Genomic DNA, 13,466 nt, shown 5'->3' on the forward strand with positions numbered 1-13,466 from the left:
ATACAGTATATATTCATATTCCAAACTCTGACATTTCTTTCTTTACATTTTGGGTATTTGTTTGTATTGCTAGGTATTACTGCACTGGTGGAGCTAGAAACATAAGCATTTCCCTGAACCTGTGATAACATCTGGAAAATGAGAACGCGACCAATATATTTGATTTGGCTGAAGTAAAATTGTCAGTACACTTCTAAGCATAATGGCATGGAGAAAGTTACTGCACTCGGTTGGTGGTGCCCAGGGCGATGCGGAGCCTCTGGTGGAAGGCGGGCACCCTCTCCCTCTGCAGGGGCCAGTTGAGGAGGCATTGTGGACGAAGCATGCCCCTGCGCAGGAGCAGACAGCGGGACAACCTGTAGTCCTGCACGTCCTCCAGGAAGACCAGCACCACCGAGTCCCGGCTGTCCTCGATCACCTGGTGCAGGGCGTGGTGGGCCATGAACCTGGGGGGGAATTGTGGGAGGGGAAGAGAGTGAAAGGAAATGGGAGGATGTGGTTTCCAGGGAGAGGAAAGGGGAGAAACGCAGAGAGACAGAAGAGGGCATTTGTCAGAGCGGGCAAATAAGAGGCTCAAAGTACCGAAGCATAACAGGAATTACATTTCAGATCTCAATCATATACATGTAACACTTATCCAGAGAGACTTGCAATCAAATCAATCAAAAGGGTGAAACATGAAGTGAATAAAATACAATCAAAGATTTTTTTTAAATGAAAAAATCAATGAATGGCAACATTTAACACTGGTTTATACTGTACTGTTAGAGCAGCTTTCAAGAACACAGATTAAGCCAATAACCTCAACACTTCAAGGGTTTAGACAGAAACACCTGCCTTGGATCAGTGCTGTGGTGATACTTTAAATATACATTCTTCACTTAGACATTCTTTGAGCATTATGGTCCATAGCCCCAAAAAAAGGTAATGAGTACAGAATAATTGCATTTTACATTTATGTAATTTAGCAGACGCTCAGATCCACAGCGACTTGAGTTGTGGGTGTACCAACATAGTTGACACATTAATAGAATCTTTCGAATCATTATTGAACTGATTGGGGTGGTTTTTCAATGAAGAAATGGTTATCCAGACGCTAAGATAATTTTCTGTGTAAAATGTTTTTTTTTACTGCTTGTTTGGGTTTCATATCTCCTTCCAGAATTGCCCAAACTCACTTACCCACTTCACACAGTCTCCACTTCCCCTGTTTGAGTAAAACTTGTTCAGTTCAATTTTAAAACAGAAAATCATAGTATTATTACTATAATAACACATTAAAACGTCAACATGATTTACTTTAATTTCCTGAAATAAATATCCCTGCAGATTTTCCAACCACTGTCCTTATCAATGTTCTCTTTTCCATGACCAGTGACCACACATGCTCTACCAATGTTTATGTGACGTGAATGTTCTAAAAAAATATATCAATGTTCATTCTACTTACTGTCGACACATGGGGTCTTCGAGAAGAGTTTCGGTGACCACAAATAGTATTTTCCTGGACCTTCTCATATTCTCCACAATGGACTCCAGTCGCGAATCACCTGGCACTGCATCTCGATCCTGCAGATAAAATGTATACCCCTGTTCGTCCTCTAGAGGGAGCAAGCTTCGTTCCACCCAGGTTTTATCCTTTGCAGCATGAATGACGTACGCGTCGTAGTTGAACTTTCTCCCCTCCCCGGAACTGGCATCGCTCAATCCGAGCGTACGGTTGATCAGAACGTTCCAATAGAACTGAATCCTCCAACCCTGGAAGCGCACTAGGAGTGAGGTCACCATTAAAGTCAGGACCGCAGTGCTGGTGAGCACATAGAGCGCCTGGAATGGTGTCATGTCCAGGCAGGAGAGCCTGTCAAACTCCATGATCGAGTGGTTGTAGTAGGCTTGCGGCGTGTTGCACACATACTCATCCCTGAGGCCCGGCACACTGGCGTTTGTTCCGTTCAGCCACGCCACAAACCACAGGATGCTCTCGCAGGTGCAGTCGAACGGGTTCTTCTCCATGGCCAGCTGGCTGAGGTTGGCCAAAGCCGGCCTAAACACTTCCTTCCTCACCGACGTGATTAGGTTCTTCTGGAGCCGAAGCACCCGGAGCGACCCCAAGTCGTTGAAGACTGAGTCCCTGAGTTGGTTCAGGATGTTCCCACTGAGGCTGAGCTCTTGAAGGTTGGTTAATCCATGAAGGGCCTCATCGGGGATCTCATCCAGACCGTTGAAGTCCATCTCCAGGGCAACAAGGCTGCGGAGCCCCCTAAGAAACAGCACCGGCCCACCCGGGTTAGCACTCTTCCACAGCCGGGCCAAGTTGTTGTGCTGAAGCTTCAGCACCTTCAGATTCTCTAGTCCATCAAGAAAATCAATATTTATGTTGGCGATGTTGTTGTTGCTGAGGTCCAGGATGGTGAGGTTGGACAGAGGCTTGAACGGAGAGGTATTCATACGCAGGGGGCTGGTCAGAGCTCTCCCCAGCATCAGAGTCCTGAGAGCGGGCACATGGACGAACGACATAGGGCTGAGGATGAGCTTCTGGTTGCCGTTAGAGAGGTAGATCTCCTGTAGCTGGCCCAAACCCTGGAACTCTTTCCCCGTCAGGGTCTGGGAGATGGAGTTGTTGCCCAGCAGAAGGGTGGTGAGATTGCCCAGGCTGGAGAAGGCTCCAGGGTCTAGACGGGAGATTGCTGTGCTTGTAAGCTTTAGCATAAGAAGTGGTGAACCTGCGAGGGACACAAAGGTCTGGTTGGTGATGATTTTGAGCGACATGCAGCTGGTCCCACTCAGGTGGAGTTGGCGGAGACTCGTCAAACCCGCAAAGGTGTGCACCGAAATGTTTCGAAAGGCAGTATTCTCCATGCTCAGGCTCTCCAGTGCCCCTAGTGGCTGGAAGGAGAAGTCGTCGATAATAGGGTAAGAAGAAGTGTGACTCTTCACCAGCGCCATATTCAGGTTGAGCAGTGTCAGATTCCCCAGCCCATTGAAAGTGTTCTTAGTCAGGCGCTTGAGGTTGTTGTGCTCCAGAGAAAGAACTTCCAGCATGGACAGCCACTGGAAAGAACCATCCCCGATCTTAGCTATGCTGTTGTGGGATAGATCCAAAGTAGTGAGGTGGGTCTTCCCCAGGCCTTTGAAGGTGGTGTTGTCTAGTGTAACTAGCTGTGTCTTCTGGAGGGAGAGGCTGCGGATCGCTGTCCCAGAAAGCTCTGTGCAGAGTTTAGACGTGAGTGAAGGGCCAAGTTTGCTCCCAGTCATGACTAACTCATATATGCTTGCAATGGGCTTCAAGCAATCAGGCTCAAACTGCAAGGTGGAGAAAAAAAAAACACTGATTAGTTGCTGCACAAGATGCTGCCATAGACTGTAGATACGTTGTCAAAAGACCTTGAACCTACTACTTCCTACTTATTTATAGCATCCCATTGGGCACAAACTGGTTCAATCAATGTTGTTTCCATGTAATTTCAACTAAATTACGTTGAACCAACGTGGAATAAATGTTGAATTGTGGCAAGTGAGCTGTCGAGTCTGTGGCAAGTCTGTGGCAAGCGAGCTGTCGAGTCTGTGGCAAGTCTGTGGCAAGCGAGCTGTCGAGTCTGTGGCAAGTCTGTGGCAAGCGAGCTGTCGAGTCTGTGGCAAGTCTGTGGCAAGCGAGCTGTCGAGTCTGTGGCAAGTCTGTGGCAAGCGAGCTGTCGCATTATTACAATCTTTCATGTGCGGCGTCATTGTATTTTTTTCACCATCATTGTATTTGTCCGGACCCTGCCTTGCTCTGTTCCTCTTTTGCCTAATTTGGCATCAATTCGTTTAATATGAAAATGTTGGTTCAAAATGCCCTAGATGTTAATTTGGTGGGTTTGCACTACGCCTAGAAAATAAGAGAGGAAACACTGAAGGGATCTTGACAACATAAACAAAAGGTGTGATTGCTTGAGCATGGTGCTTATTCCTAGTGTCAGCAGCTGAAAGCATTAACAGCCTTTTATTTCCCATTTCACAGGATCTTTTGTACCTTTGCTAGAGTTATTAGATTCGACAGGTGGAGGACTCGTAGGGATGAGGAATTACTGAGAAAATAGAAGTCATCCTTTTTGAAGGTTGATATGCTGTTGTTAGACAAGATGAGAGTCACCAGGCTTGGAAGCTGAAGGTGGGTGCCCAAGCTGGCTGTCTTCAGGTCATTTTTGGACACGTCCAGCAGTGTTAGACTCTGGTGAAAAATGGAAAGACATTCTAAGAGGGTTTGAGAGAAAATGTAACTGAGGCAACTGCAATCATAATTTGCCTATGGTTTAGGCTTGAAAGAGAATAACCCAAATTCAATTCATTGGACGGTAAATGAAAGAAACAAAATAAAATGGTCCCAAAATATTGTCCTGAAGAGTCAAGAGCATCCCCCGCTCTCTCATCTGTATCATCATCTAGTACTGTGTATCATCATTATCAACACATCCACAACCCCTGCCATCCTTGTCTTCGCCATGACAACAGGCAGATCCCTACCTGTAAGGCAGCAAAGGGCTCTCCATGTAGCTTCAACCTGTTGCCAGCCAGGTTAAGCTCTGTCAGATTGGTGCAGTTGCTCAGGTCCTTCTCCGTCAGCCGATGTACCTCATTGTGCTGTACGGTCAGTGTCCTCAGCAGGCCCAGGGTCTGACACAGGCTGTCCTCCAGCTTGGTGAGGCTGTTGAAGCCCACGTCCAGGTGCACAAGCCCAGGGTAAGTGGCCAGCGATGCTGGGGGTAGCTCCATCAGCCGGTTGTGGGAGACATCCAGGCCGGTGATATTCCAGGGCAGGTTGGGAGGGATCTCCTTGAGGCGGAGGTGTCTGCAGTCCGCCCAGCCGTTTCGCACCTGGCATTCGGATTTCTGACGCTTTTGAGAGGCATGGCATAGGGTAGGGCCAGTGATGATGTCACCCAGATTGACAGCCAATAGAATGAGGATTATATCTGGCCAATTCATGGCTTCAGATGGTTTTAACAGCGTTTCAGGAAAAACTGCAAAAGAAATGGATAGGTATATAGTAAGTATATAGTAAGCAGAGCTATATAAAGAGTTAAATTATTTGTCAATTAATATTTGTGAACAGGTTTGACAACGTATTTTTATATGGTGATTTATCACGAGTCATCAGCAAGAGAGAGAGAGAGAAAACAAACATAGCTTCTCCCATATAGTATACAGTTGCACTATCAGAACCATTGTGTCATCTTGCACACAAGATAATCACAAATCTACATTTTGATCAATTGAAATAGTTAAACTGACAACTGCTGCAAAACTCTGCAGAGCAAAATAAGCTACACATTGGCTACAGAAACCTATTTCGATTCTAACATTTGAAAGAAGAAAACTGAACATACCAGATGTCGTTTATTGAGACGGAGAGTGTTGCTCGTCAGTCATTTTGAACGTAAAAGTTGCAGTTATATACACGGTAAAACACGAGGAAGCATAGAAGGCTTTGAGACATGAACAGCTGCCGTGTGGGTGGCTGCAGAGTGTTGTGGAAGTGAAATGACACGGATCCGCATATCTGTAGCAGTGCGTTGTTCCGTCAGACTACGTGCTGGCCCACAGACAATTTTCAATTTCTTCAAAAACGAAACTGGCAAGGAGTCAAAGTTTGTGGGTACATTTGGATCTTTGGCGGCCACTTTCGGTGTTGGCGGGATGGCATTGGAAAGATGACCCAAACAACTGTGCAAACCTTTTAAAGGCATCACCTTTGAAAGTTTCTGGTTCATGTCCGGGTCTGTGTAGGTTACGTTAATGTCCTTTAATAGACATGCAGTTATCAGTCATAGAAAATATGAATTATGTTTAGAAGATAGTTTTCCATAAAAGTGTATTTTTTTGCTCACTGTTAGGACACTTGAAGTAAGCCTATAGTGAAACATGTGCGTCGCTTTCATTGCCCATCCAATTACACAATAGTCTTGTGTAATTGAACTGTCTAGGGGCCACTTTCACAGACTTCCCCCACTAGCCTAGCTTTTTGCCTTTTGATTTAAAAAAAAATATATACAGTGGGGAGAACAAGTATTTGATACACTGCCGATTTTGCAGGTTTTCCTACTTACAAAGCATGTAGAGGTCTGTAATTTTTTAAATCATAGGTACACTTCAACTGTGAGAGACGGAATCTAAAACAAATATCCAGAAAATCACATTGTATGATTTATTTTATTTGTTTATTGCATGACATAAGCATTTGATACATCAGAAAAGCAGAACTTAATATTTGGTACAGAAACCTTCGTTTGCAATTACAGAGATCATACGTTTCCTGTAGTTCTTGACCAGGTTTGCACACACTGCAACAGGGATTTTGGCCCACTCCTCCATACAGACCTTCTCCAGATCCTTCAGGTTTCGGGGCTGTCGCTGGGCAATACGGACTTTCAGCTCCCTCCAAAGATTTTCTATTGGGTTCAGGTCTGGAGACTGGGTAGGCCACTCCAGGACCTTGAGACCTTCTCCAATCGGCAGTGTATCAAATACTTGTTCTCCCCACTGTATATACATAAATTAAAGCTATAGTCTGCGATTGGTGCATCAATTTGTTTACTTTTAAACTAATTATATTGATTATTGAAGAATATAATATGTAAATGCCAAATAACCTTAGTTCAACTGAACCCAAAATATGGCTATTATTAATTCTAAATCCAAAAATGGACCAATTGCAGACTGCACCTTTTAATAATATTTGATGAACCTAATGTCAATGACTTGTTCAGCCTTGTGATAACTGCAAAGCTCACTAAACAGGGTTGGCAGGTAGCCTAGTGGTTATGTAACAGGGTTATATTGGTGATTCCCCTTGTCACTTTATTGTTAAGCCAATGGGTTTTTGGTTTGAGTTTGTCTTGCCTTCACCTACTCAACATGGCATCTTATTGGCTGGTTTGCGTAGCTTGCTTATGAGGGGGGATGTTCCAGTTAGAATCGTCCCAGTGAACAAGCACCAAACCAGCGGTAAGTTGTTGGTTGCAAAGCACTGTACATCGAAAGTGATTTTTATACTCTCAAGTGATGATTTAAATGTACAATTTATATCAAATTGTTTGTAAATGTTATTCGAACATCACACATAAGATGCAGCGGTTTTTGGAGAATATTTGTTGTGCATTTTGTTGTAGAGAATTCCCGCCAGTACTAGCTAGCAACTTACTGTGTCTGGTGGGGGGGGTTCATATATTTTGTAGTGCGTGAGTGCAGAGTTGGATGGTGAGACGTGCATTGCATGACGTGCAATTTTGTGTCGTTCTTATCAGAATAAAGCTACATGACTGGTGCTACATGTTGGAGTTCCGTGTCGATGACCGATTGTACACAACGCAAGAAGAGTACTGTTACAGTTAAAGCATCAGGCCTGTTGTATCCGAAAGGTTGCTGGAATGAATCCAGACCATTTCTAAACATACTGGCTGTTGTCCAGGAGATGGCGATAGTGATCAAGCAAAACGTTAATTGGAAAATGTGTAAATTAATAAAATAAGTAGGTTGCGTAATAGAAAATGACTCAAGTCAAAGTCAATCAGTAAAACAATTTTTTTGTGAAAGTCTAAAATTATTTGGTTTTAAATATATTTAAATATGAAAAGTAGAAATAATTTCAAATTCCTTACATTAAGCAAACCAGACAACACCATTTACAGAGGCACACCAACACTCAGACATCATAAACAAACTAAGTATGTGTGTTTAGTGAGTCTGCCAGATCAGAGGCAGTAGGGATGACCAGTGATGTTCTCTTCCTGTCCTGCTAAGCATTCAAAATGTAACAAGTACTTTTGGGTGTCAGGGAAAATGTATGGAGTAAAAAGTACATTATTTTCTTTAAGAATGTAGTAAAAGTAGTTCATAAATAGTAAAGTACAGATACCAACAAAAAAATCTACTTAAATAGAGAACCTCAAATGAATTGTGTAAACACGATAAACTGTTCCATTACAACAATCTACCATTTCCTTAAGTCTATTTTCACTTCCCTTTTTGGTCCATTCTTTGTGTATCGGGATTTCCCTCTCAATCCCTAAAATAGCAGATTATCCCTTTGAAGAGTAGAGTAAAACAAAATTACACAATTTATTCCAAAATCAGCATGGCTATGAATTAATCTGAATCTAAGTATAAAATAGTTTGGTAAATAAACATAACTCTAATTTCTGCTTTGACATAGTCTGAGATTTCTAACTTCTCTGTGGTACTTTCGCATCCCCATTCACACTGACTAATATGAATAAAGTTATTTCAGTTGAATTTACACAAAATTACATTTGAAGGTTTCGTTTGGCTACCAAACGTTCTGGATTTCTTTCTCTATTGCTGACCAGGAAGTGAAAGTAGACCACATTGTGAATTTACAGAAGCCCATGTTTTTTTATTACCATCTGAATCAGAGGTATTGTGTCGACAAAACAATCTCACTCCTCGAGCTAATCCATTCCCCCGTCTCTAGGAAATCCCACAGGTTTGTGTCAAATCTAGTGATTGATAGGGGAGTCAACTATGCTATCCATTTCTCAGCACAGGTTTACTCAATTGGCTGTAATCACCAAGATTCTATAGGCAAGTGGTTTTCAGTCCCATCCATTCTGAAACATTGGCATTCAAATCTCAAATGTACATTTTTGTTATCGTCCAGCACAAACACACATGGTTCAACTAATCATCAAGCCCCTGACTTTTTGAATCCGGTATGTTTGGAGGTTTAGTACTTGTAGTGGCTTCCTTACCAATTTACCATAGCCTCTGCCCAAGCCTGAAGCGTGGCTGTTTCGGACGCATACAGTCCACATAATAAGTTCCCAAAAGCCAAACGGCAAAACATTCAATGAGATCCAGGGATATGGTGCAACAACAAAAAAAGGTTCATTCTTCTTATATATAACACACAATTATTCTCCAATCAACTTAAAGCACATAGCTTACTTGAAGTGAAAATCAATAATATGGTTTATTTGTATTTATCTCTATGTATGGTCAAAAGACTATACCGCTCCCGAGTCTAGCTAGGACTACAGTACCTTCGCCCACGAAGGCCCAACTTCCTGCCTTTATCCTATCACTAACACACTTACCACAGTACAATGAATGGGCAAGAGGGGGAGACAAAAACTAAGGTACACTAATGCCAAAGGAATATATCTCAATCAGGTAAATACAGATCGTAAAGGTACCTACCTAATATATATTTTCACATACTTTCATATATTTACAAATACATACATGTCGCTCTGTATGTTCTGTCTGTAATACAAATATGTCTAAATCGGCTCTAACAGTGCTAGTCTGGAACAAAAAAGTGGAAACCGTGTTGAAAACCATTGCCACAGAGTCGTAGATCTATAGGTTCTAGACTGTATTGATTGACTTATTTACTCATCGCATCGTTGCCTCAGAAACAAGCCAAATAGGGAAAGTATCCATACCTACCATACGATAACTTGATTGAAACATCAACTTTTGGATATACACCCATTGATTCTTGAGGAATATAACTTACACATATCTCATGGTCTTAGTTAAACTGCCTACCGCATTTGAACCCAAAACGCAGTGGTGTAAAGTACTTAAGTAAAAATATTTTAAAGTACTACTTAAGTATTTTTTTTGGGAGTATCTGTACTTTACTATTTATATGTTTGACTACTTTTACTTCACTACATTCCTAAAGAAAATGTATGTACTTTCTACTTCATACATTTTCCCTGACACCCAAAAGTACTCGTTACGTTATGAATGCTTAGCAGGACAAGAAAGTGATCTAATTCACACACTTATCAAGAGAACATTCCTGGTCTTCCTTACTGCCTCTGATCTGGCAGACTCACTAAACACATGCTTCCTTTGTAAATGATGTCTAAGTGTTGGAGCGTGCCCCTGGCTAGCCGTAACTTTTTTTTAAAATAAATAAATGGTTTGCCTAATATAAGGGATTTGAAATGATTTTTAATTTTACTTTTGATACTTAAGTATATTTTAGCAATTACATTTACTTTTGATACTTAAGTATATTTAAAACCATATACTTTTAGACTTTTTTACTCAAATAGGATTTTACTGGGTGACTTTGACTTGAGTCATTTTCTATTAAGATATACTTACTTTTACTCAAGTATGCCTATTCACAAAAGTATGGTACTTTTTCCCACCACTGCCATAATGTAAGCCTGTTTAACTGTACTGTTTGTAAACAATGCCATTGTAAAGCTTCAAAACATGGTTCAAAGTATAATTGGGATCTCATGGATGGTCAGTCCTTGTGTCCATATCTTTGTGTATGAATTTGAGAGAACTTACATTTATCCATCCGTCAGTTGTGGCACTTTGTTATTGTATGAAATTCAGACTTCCCCTTTAAGTGTGCATATCGGAACAGTTCCAGTCTGGCACTAAATGACTTTGAAACATGTTAATTGCAGAGCTTCCCGTGTGAAATTACAGCCCTCTGATTCGCAGTTGTGTCGTTACCTGGCAACAACAGCAGGAAGAGAGCCGCGGCGACAGGAACTGTGCGGAGATAACTAATTGACAGAGCGCACTTTACAGTTCCTGAGAATAGATAAGAGGATGAGGAAACTGTGGGGCTCAAACTTGAACTGATGATCACTTTCCTTTGATGATATTCAGAATATGAAGTCTGTAATGATGAGGATGAAGTTCATTATGACTCACTTTGAGTCTTTGGTAATTGGAGAACGAGTTGATCCTGTCCAGCGGGAATGATGGCAAAGGTGAAGGGATCCGTTTGTATGCTCTGATTGTGTCTATGAGTGTCATTTCCTCAGACAGTCTTACATCTCTAATGGCCTTTTTCTCTCTCTCCTCCCTCTCTCTTTACTCTGCCATTTCTATCTCTCTCTGTCTCTATTGATCTCAGTGGCTAAATGCGGGGGCACCAACTGTGCTGTCAGTCTGCAGTCTTTCCACTCCAGCTCTTCTGCAGGGCCGATCACTGATCAATCCTTCGGCCGTATGAATCTCTCCCGTCAAATGGATTACTGTGCTACCGAGTGACAGAGGATGTTCAATGTGCTAGCCTGATGCTATAGAGCGTCTATCATGTTGTATTTGTCTACCTTATTGAGACAGGTAAGAAGTGTAGGAGGAGAGGATGTTCAATGTGCTAGCCTGATGCTATAGAGCGTCTATCATGTTGTATTTGTCTACCTTATTGAGACAGGTAAGAAGTGTAGGAGGAGAGGATGTTCAATGTGCTAGCCTGATGCTATAGAGCGTCTATCATGTTGTATTTGTCTACCTTATTGAGACAGGTAAGAAGTGTAGGAGGGGAGGTAAAGTCAGAAGGGTAAACATGGGGATTGAACTCCGGTCTCCGGTGGGGAGACACACACACAACATATTATGTGACTAGCCATAGCTTTGGACATACAGTTGTGAACTGCTATTTGTGTTTTATTTCAGCAATATCGTCCTCATTGATATAATAGGATGACTGATGCCATTGAGATTAAAAGCACCCTAGATTGTAATGGAGATGTATCCCAAGTGTGTGGAAAGCTACCAATGAACAATTGAAGTCTTACAGTTCACATAATACACTTTTTACACATTATTTGCTAAATATGATTGGACATTTACATTATGTTTATGGTAGTTTTACCAGATACTTACTGTAATACATTTTAGGATATAAGGTACGGAACAAAAGGACTCAAGTTTTTGCCCGACTAAAACTGCATTTTAAACAGATTCAATGTAATGACCTATTATAGAGACAAAGGGTTCCTAAACATCAACAAATGACGATAACATTTACATTTAAGTCATTTAGCAGACGCTCTTATCCAGAGCGACTTACAAATTCTCTTAAGACATCCAGTGGAACAGACTTTACAATAGTGCATCTAAATCTTTTAAGAATTACTTTATCAAATTCCTGAATGAAAAGTAATCCTTCTCACCCCCTTAAAAGTTTTGCACTATAATAACACATAGTCATTCTCTGTCTATACTTATCTGAACACAAAATGAATCTTTGTTTTTATAATACACACCCGAGCGTCGTCATTTTCAAGCACATTGGATCGACGGGTGAGGTTAGTGCTGTTGTAAAGCAAAAAGCTCAATTAGCCCCAAGTCCCGGGATTGCACTTGATCGGAGTGTCTGGATGTATTTATTGATCGCAATGTGGTTATTAGATTCTGGCAAGGTACCTATTGAAAAGATACGGAGGAGCCGGACAGTGGCTTGTTTGTGACCGTTTCATTGAGGTAAACAGCATTTCAGTGGGATTCAGAAATCCCTGTTCATTCACAGTCAGTGGTTGCTGGACTTATTAGTTGTGTATAGCTCGACTTTCTCTTCCAGTATGTCTGTTATTAGTGTGTGTGCTGAAACCAAGAGCACTAGTGTTATCCACCATACTTATTAGTACTGTATGCACTACTGTAATCGGCTTTACTCATTAAACATAAACAAGTCATGTAGCTGTCGTTTTGTTCTTCATTCAACATTGCATTACACTCCATACATGCACAACCAACAATAGTACAATATTATAATCACTATTTCATGTGACCATTAGAGATTTCAGTTGAGTTTGAGAAATGCTATTGACAATTAATTTATTGTACAAATAATTCCTTTCGAAATTTCTATGAGAGGAACACCTCCCTTCAAGTGCCTCCCGAAACAGCTTCTAAGTTCCCTCACTTATTCATGTGCACAGCAACACTTGTTTGCTACATGATTTGCCCGTCTGTCTCAGGAGAGCTGAACCTGCTTTTGTTCCCGCTCTCTTTATGATCCACCCCCCTTTCATTCCATCTCTCCCATGAGACCTTTCACTCAGAGCTGTGACCCTACCGTGACCTTTTGTCAAAACACTCTCTCGCTCTCTCAGAAACCTTTGAGTCATGTTACTGTGAAGGAGAAGCATAAACATAATCACACAAACTATGTTTGTTCCCCTGTAGGGATTTTGCTTGTGTTATTAGAAGCAGCTATATCCAAGATAATCGCTGACATTTGACGTCATTAAGTAGTAGCCTAAAATGGTGTACAGGCTAGCAGGAAGCATCAACACAAGCACACTGTTGGTTCTCCTACGGATGTTTTGTGTGATTTGAAGGAGTCATATCTTGGAGATTTAGGAGTAGTAGCCTGTACTGGTGTATACTGTAGTCTACCAGGGTTTGGCTCAATTCCATTTCAGTTCATTCAGGAAGTTAATTCTCATCCTCGTAGAATAATTTAATTTGATTTCAATTCTGGTTGCAGTACTTCCTGCCGTGACTTGAGTTGAAATGGCATGAACCGTGCTGTGAGTGGCTGAAAAGCGGAACATAATTGGACCATAGGTCAATGCAGATGGTCCTCTATTGGTCTTTTTTTATTTCTAACACACATACACATACTGAATATTTTCAGGTCTTGGGGTAAATACGGTATTTTATTGGTTCAAGGTTATGAAGAACCATGGTCAAAC

At 41.6% G+C, this 13,466-nt stretch overlaps 1 protein-coding gene and 1 long non-coding RNA gene across 2 annotated transcripts; one reads left to right on the forward strand and one right to left on the reverse strand.

Moving 5' to 3' along the window:
• Positions 1-123: 123 nt before the first annotated feature.
• tlr3 (toll-like receptor 3) lies at positions 124-5,617 on the reverse strand. Its single transcript, XM_029673602.2, has 5 exons — positions 5,367-5,617; positions 4,504-5,000; positions 4,013-4,210; positions 1,451-3,303; positions 124-446 (listed from the first exon to the last, which is right to left on the reverse strand). Exons 2-5 carry the CDS (start codon positions 4,963-4,965, stop codon positions 218-220), a joined length of 2,742 nt encoding a protein of 913 aa, XP_029529462.2. The 5' UTR covers positions 4,966-5,000; positions 5,367-5,617; the 3' UTR covers positions 124-217.
• A 1,163-nt stretch (positions 5,618-6,780) lies between these two features.
• On the forward strand, positions 6,781-11,507 carry LOC115137328 (uncharacterized). The gene is made up of 2 exons (XR_003864786.2): positions 6,781-6,984; positions 10,895-11,507. It is a non-coding gene; the product is annotated as an uncharacterized LOC115137328 (long non-coding RNA).
• Positions 11,508-13,466: the final 1,959 nt, after the last annotated feature.

This window comes from Oncorhynchus nerka, linkage group LG11 (genome assembly GCF_034236695.1).
Source record: "Oncorhynchus nerka isolate Pitt River linkage group LG11, Oner_Uvic_2.0, whole genome shotgun sequence".
NCBI lineage: Eukaryota > Metazoa > Chordata > Actinopteri > Salmoniformes > Salmonidae > Oncorhynchus > Oncorhynchus nerka.

What these genes read in the sequence shown, in the direction of transcription:
- tlr3 (XM_029673602.2), bottom strand. Translation starts at nt 4,965, where the DNA reads ATGAATTGGCCAGATATAATCCTCATTCTATTGGCTGTCAATCTGGGT. An exon ending in AGCCCTTTGCTGCCTTACAG is followed by an intron (nt 4,211 to 4,503) that starts GTAGGGATCTGC and finishes ATTTTTCACCAG; the next exon opens with AGTCTAACACTGCTGGACGT. An exon ending in GAAGACCCCATGTGTCGACA is followed by an intron (nt 447 to 1,450) that starts GTAAGTAGAATG and finishes ATTCCCCCCCAG; the next exon opens with GTTCATGGCCCACCACGCCC.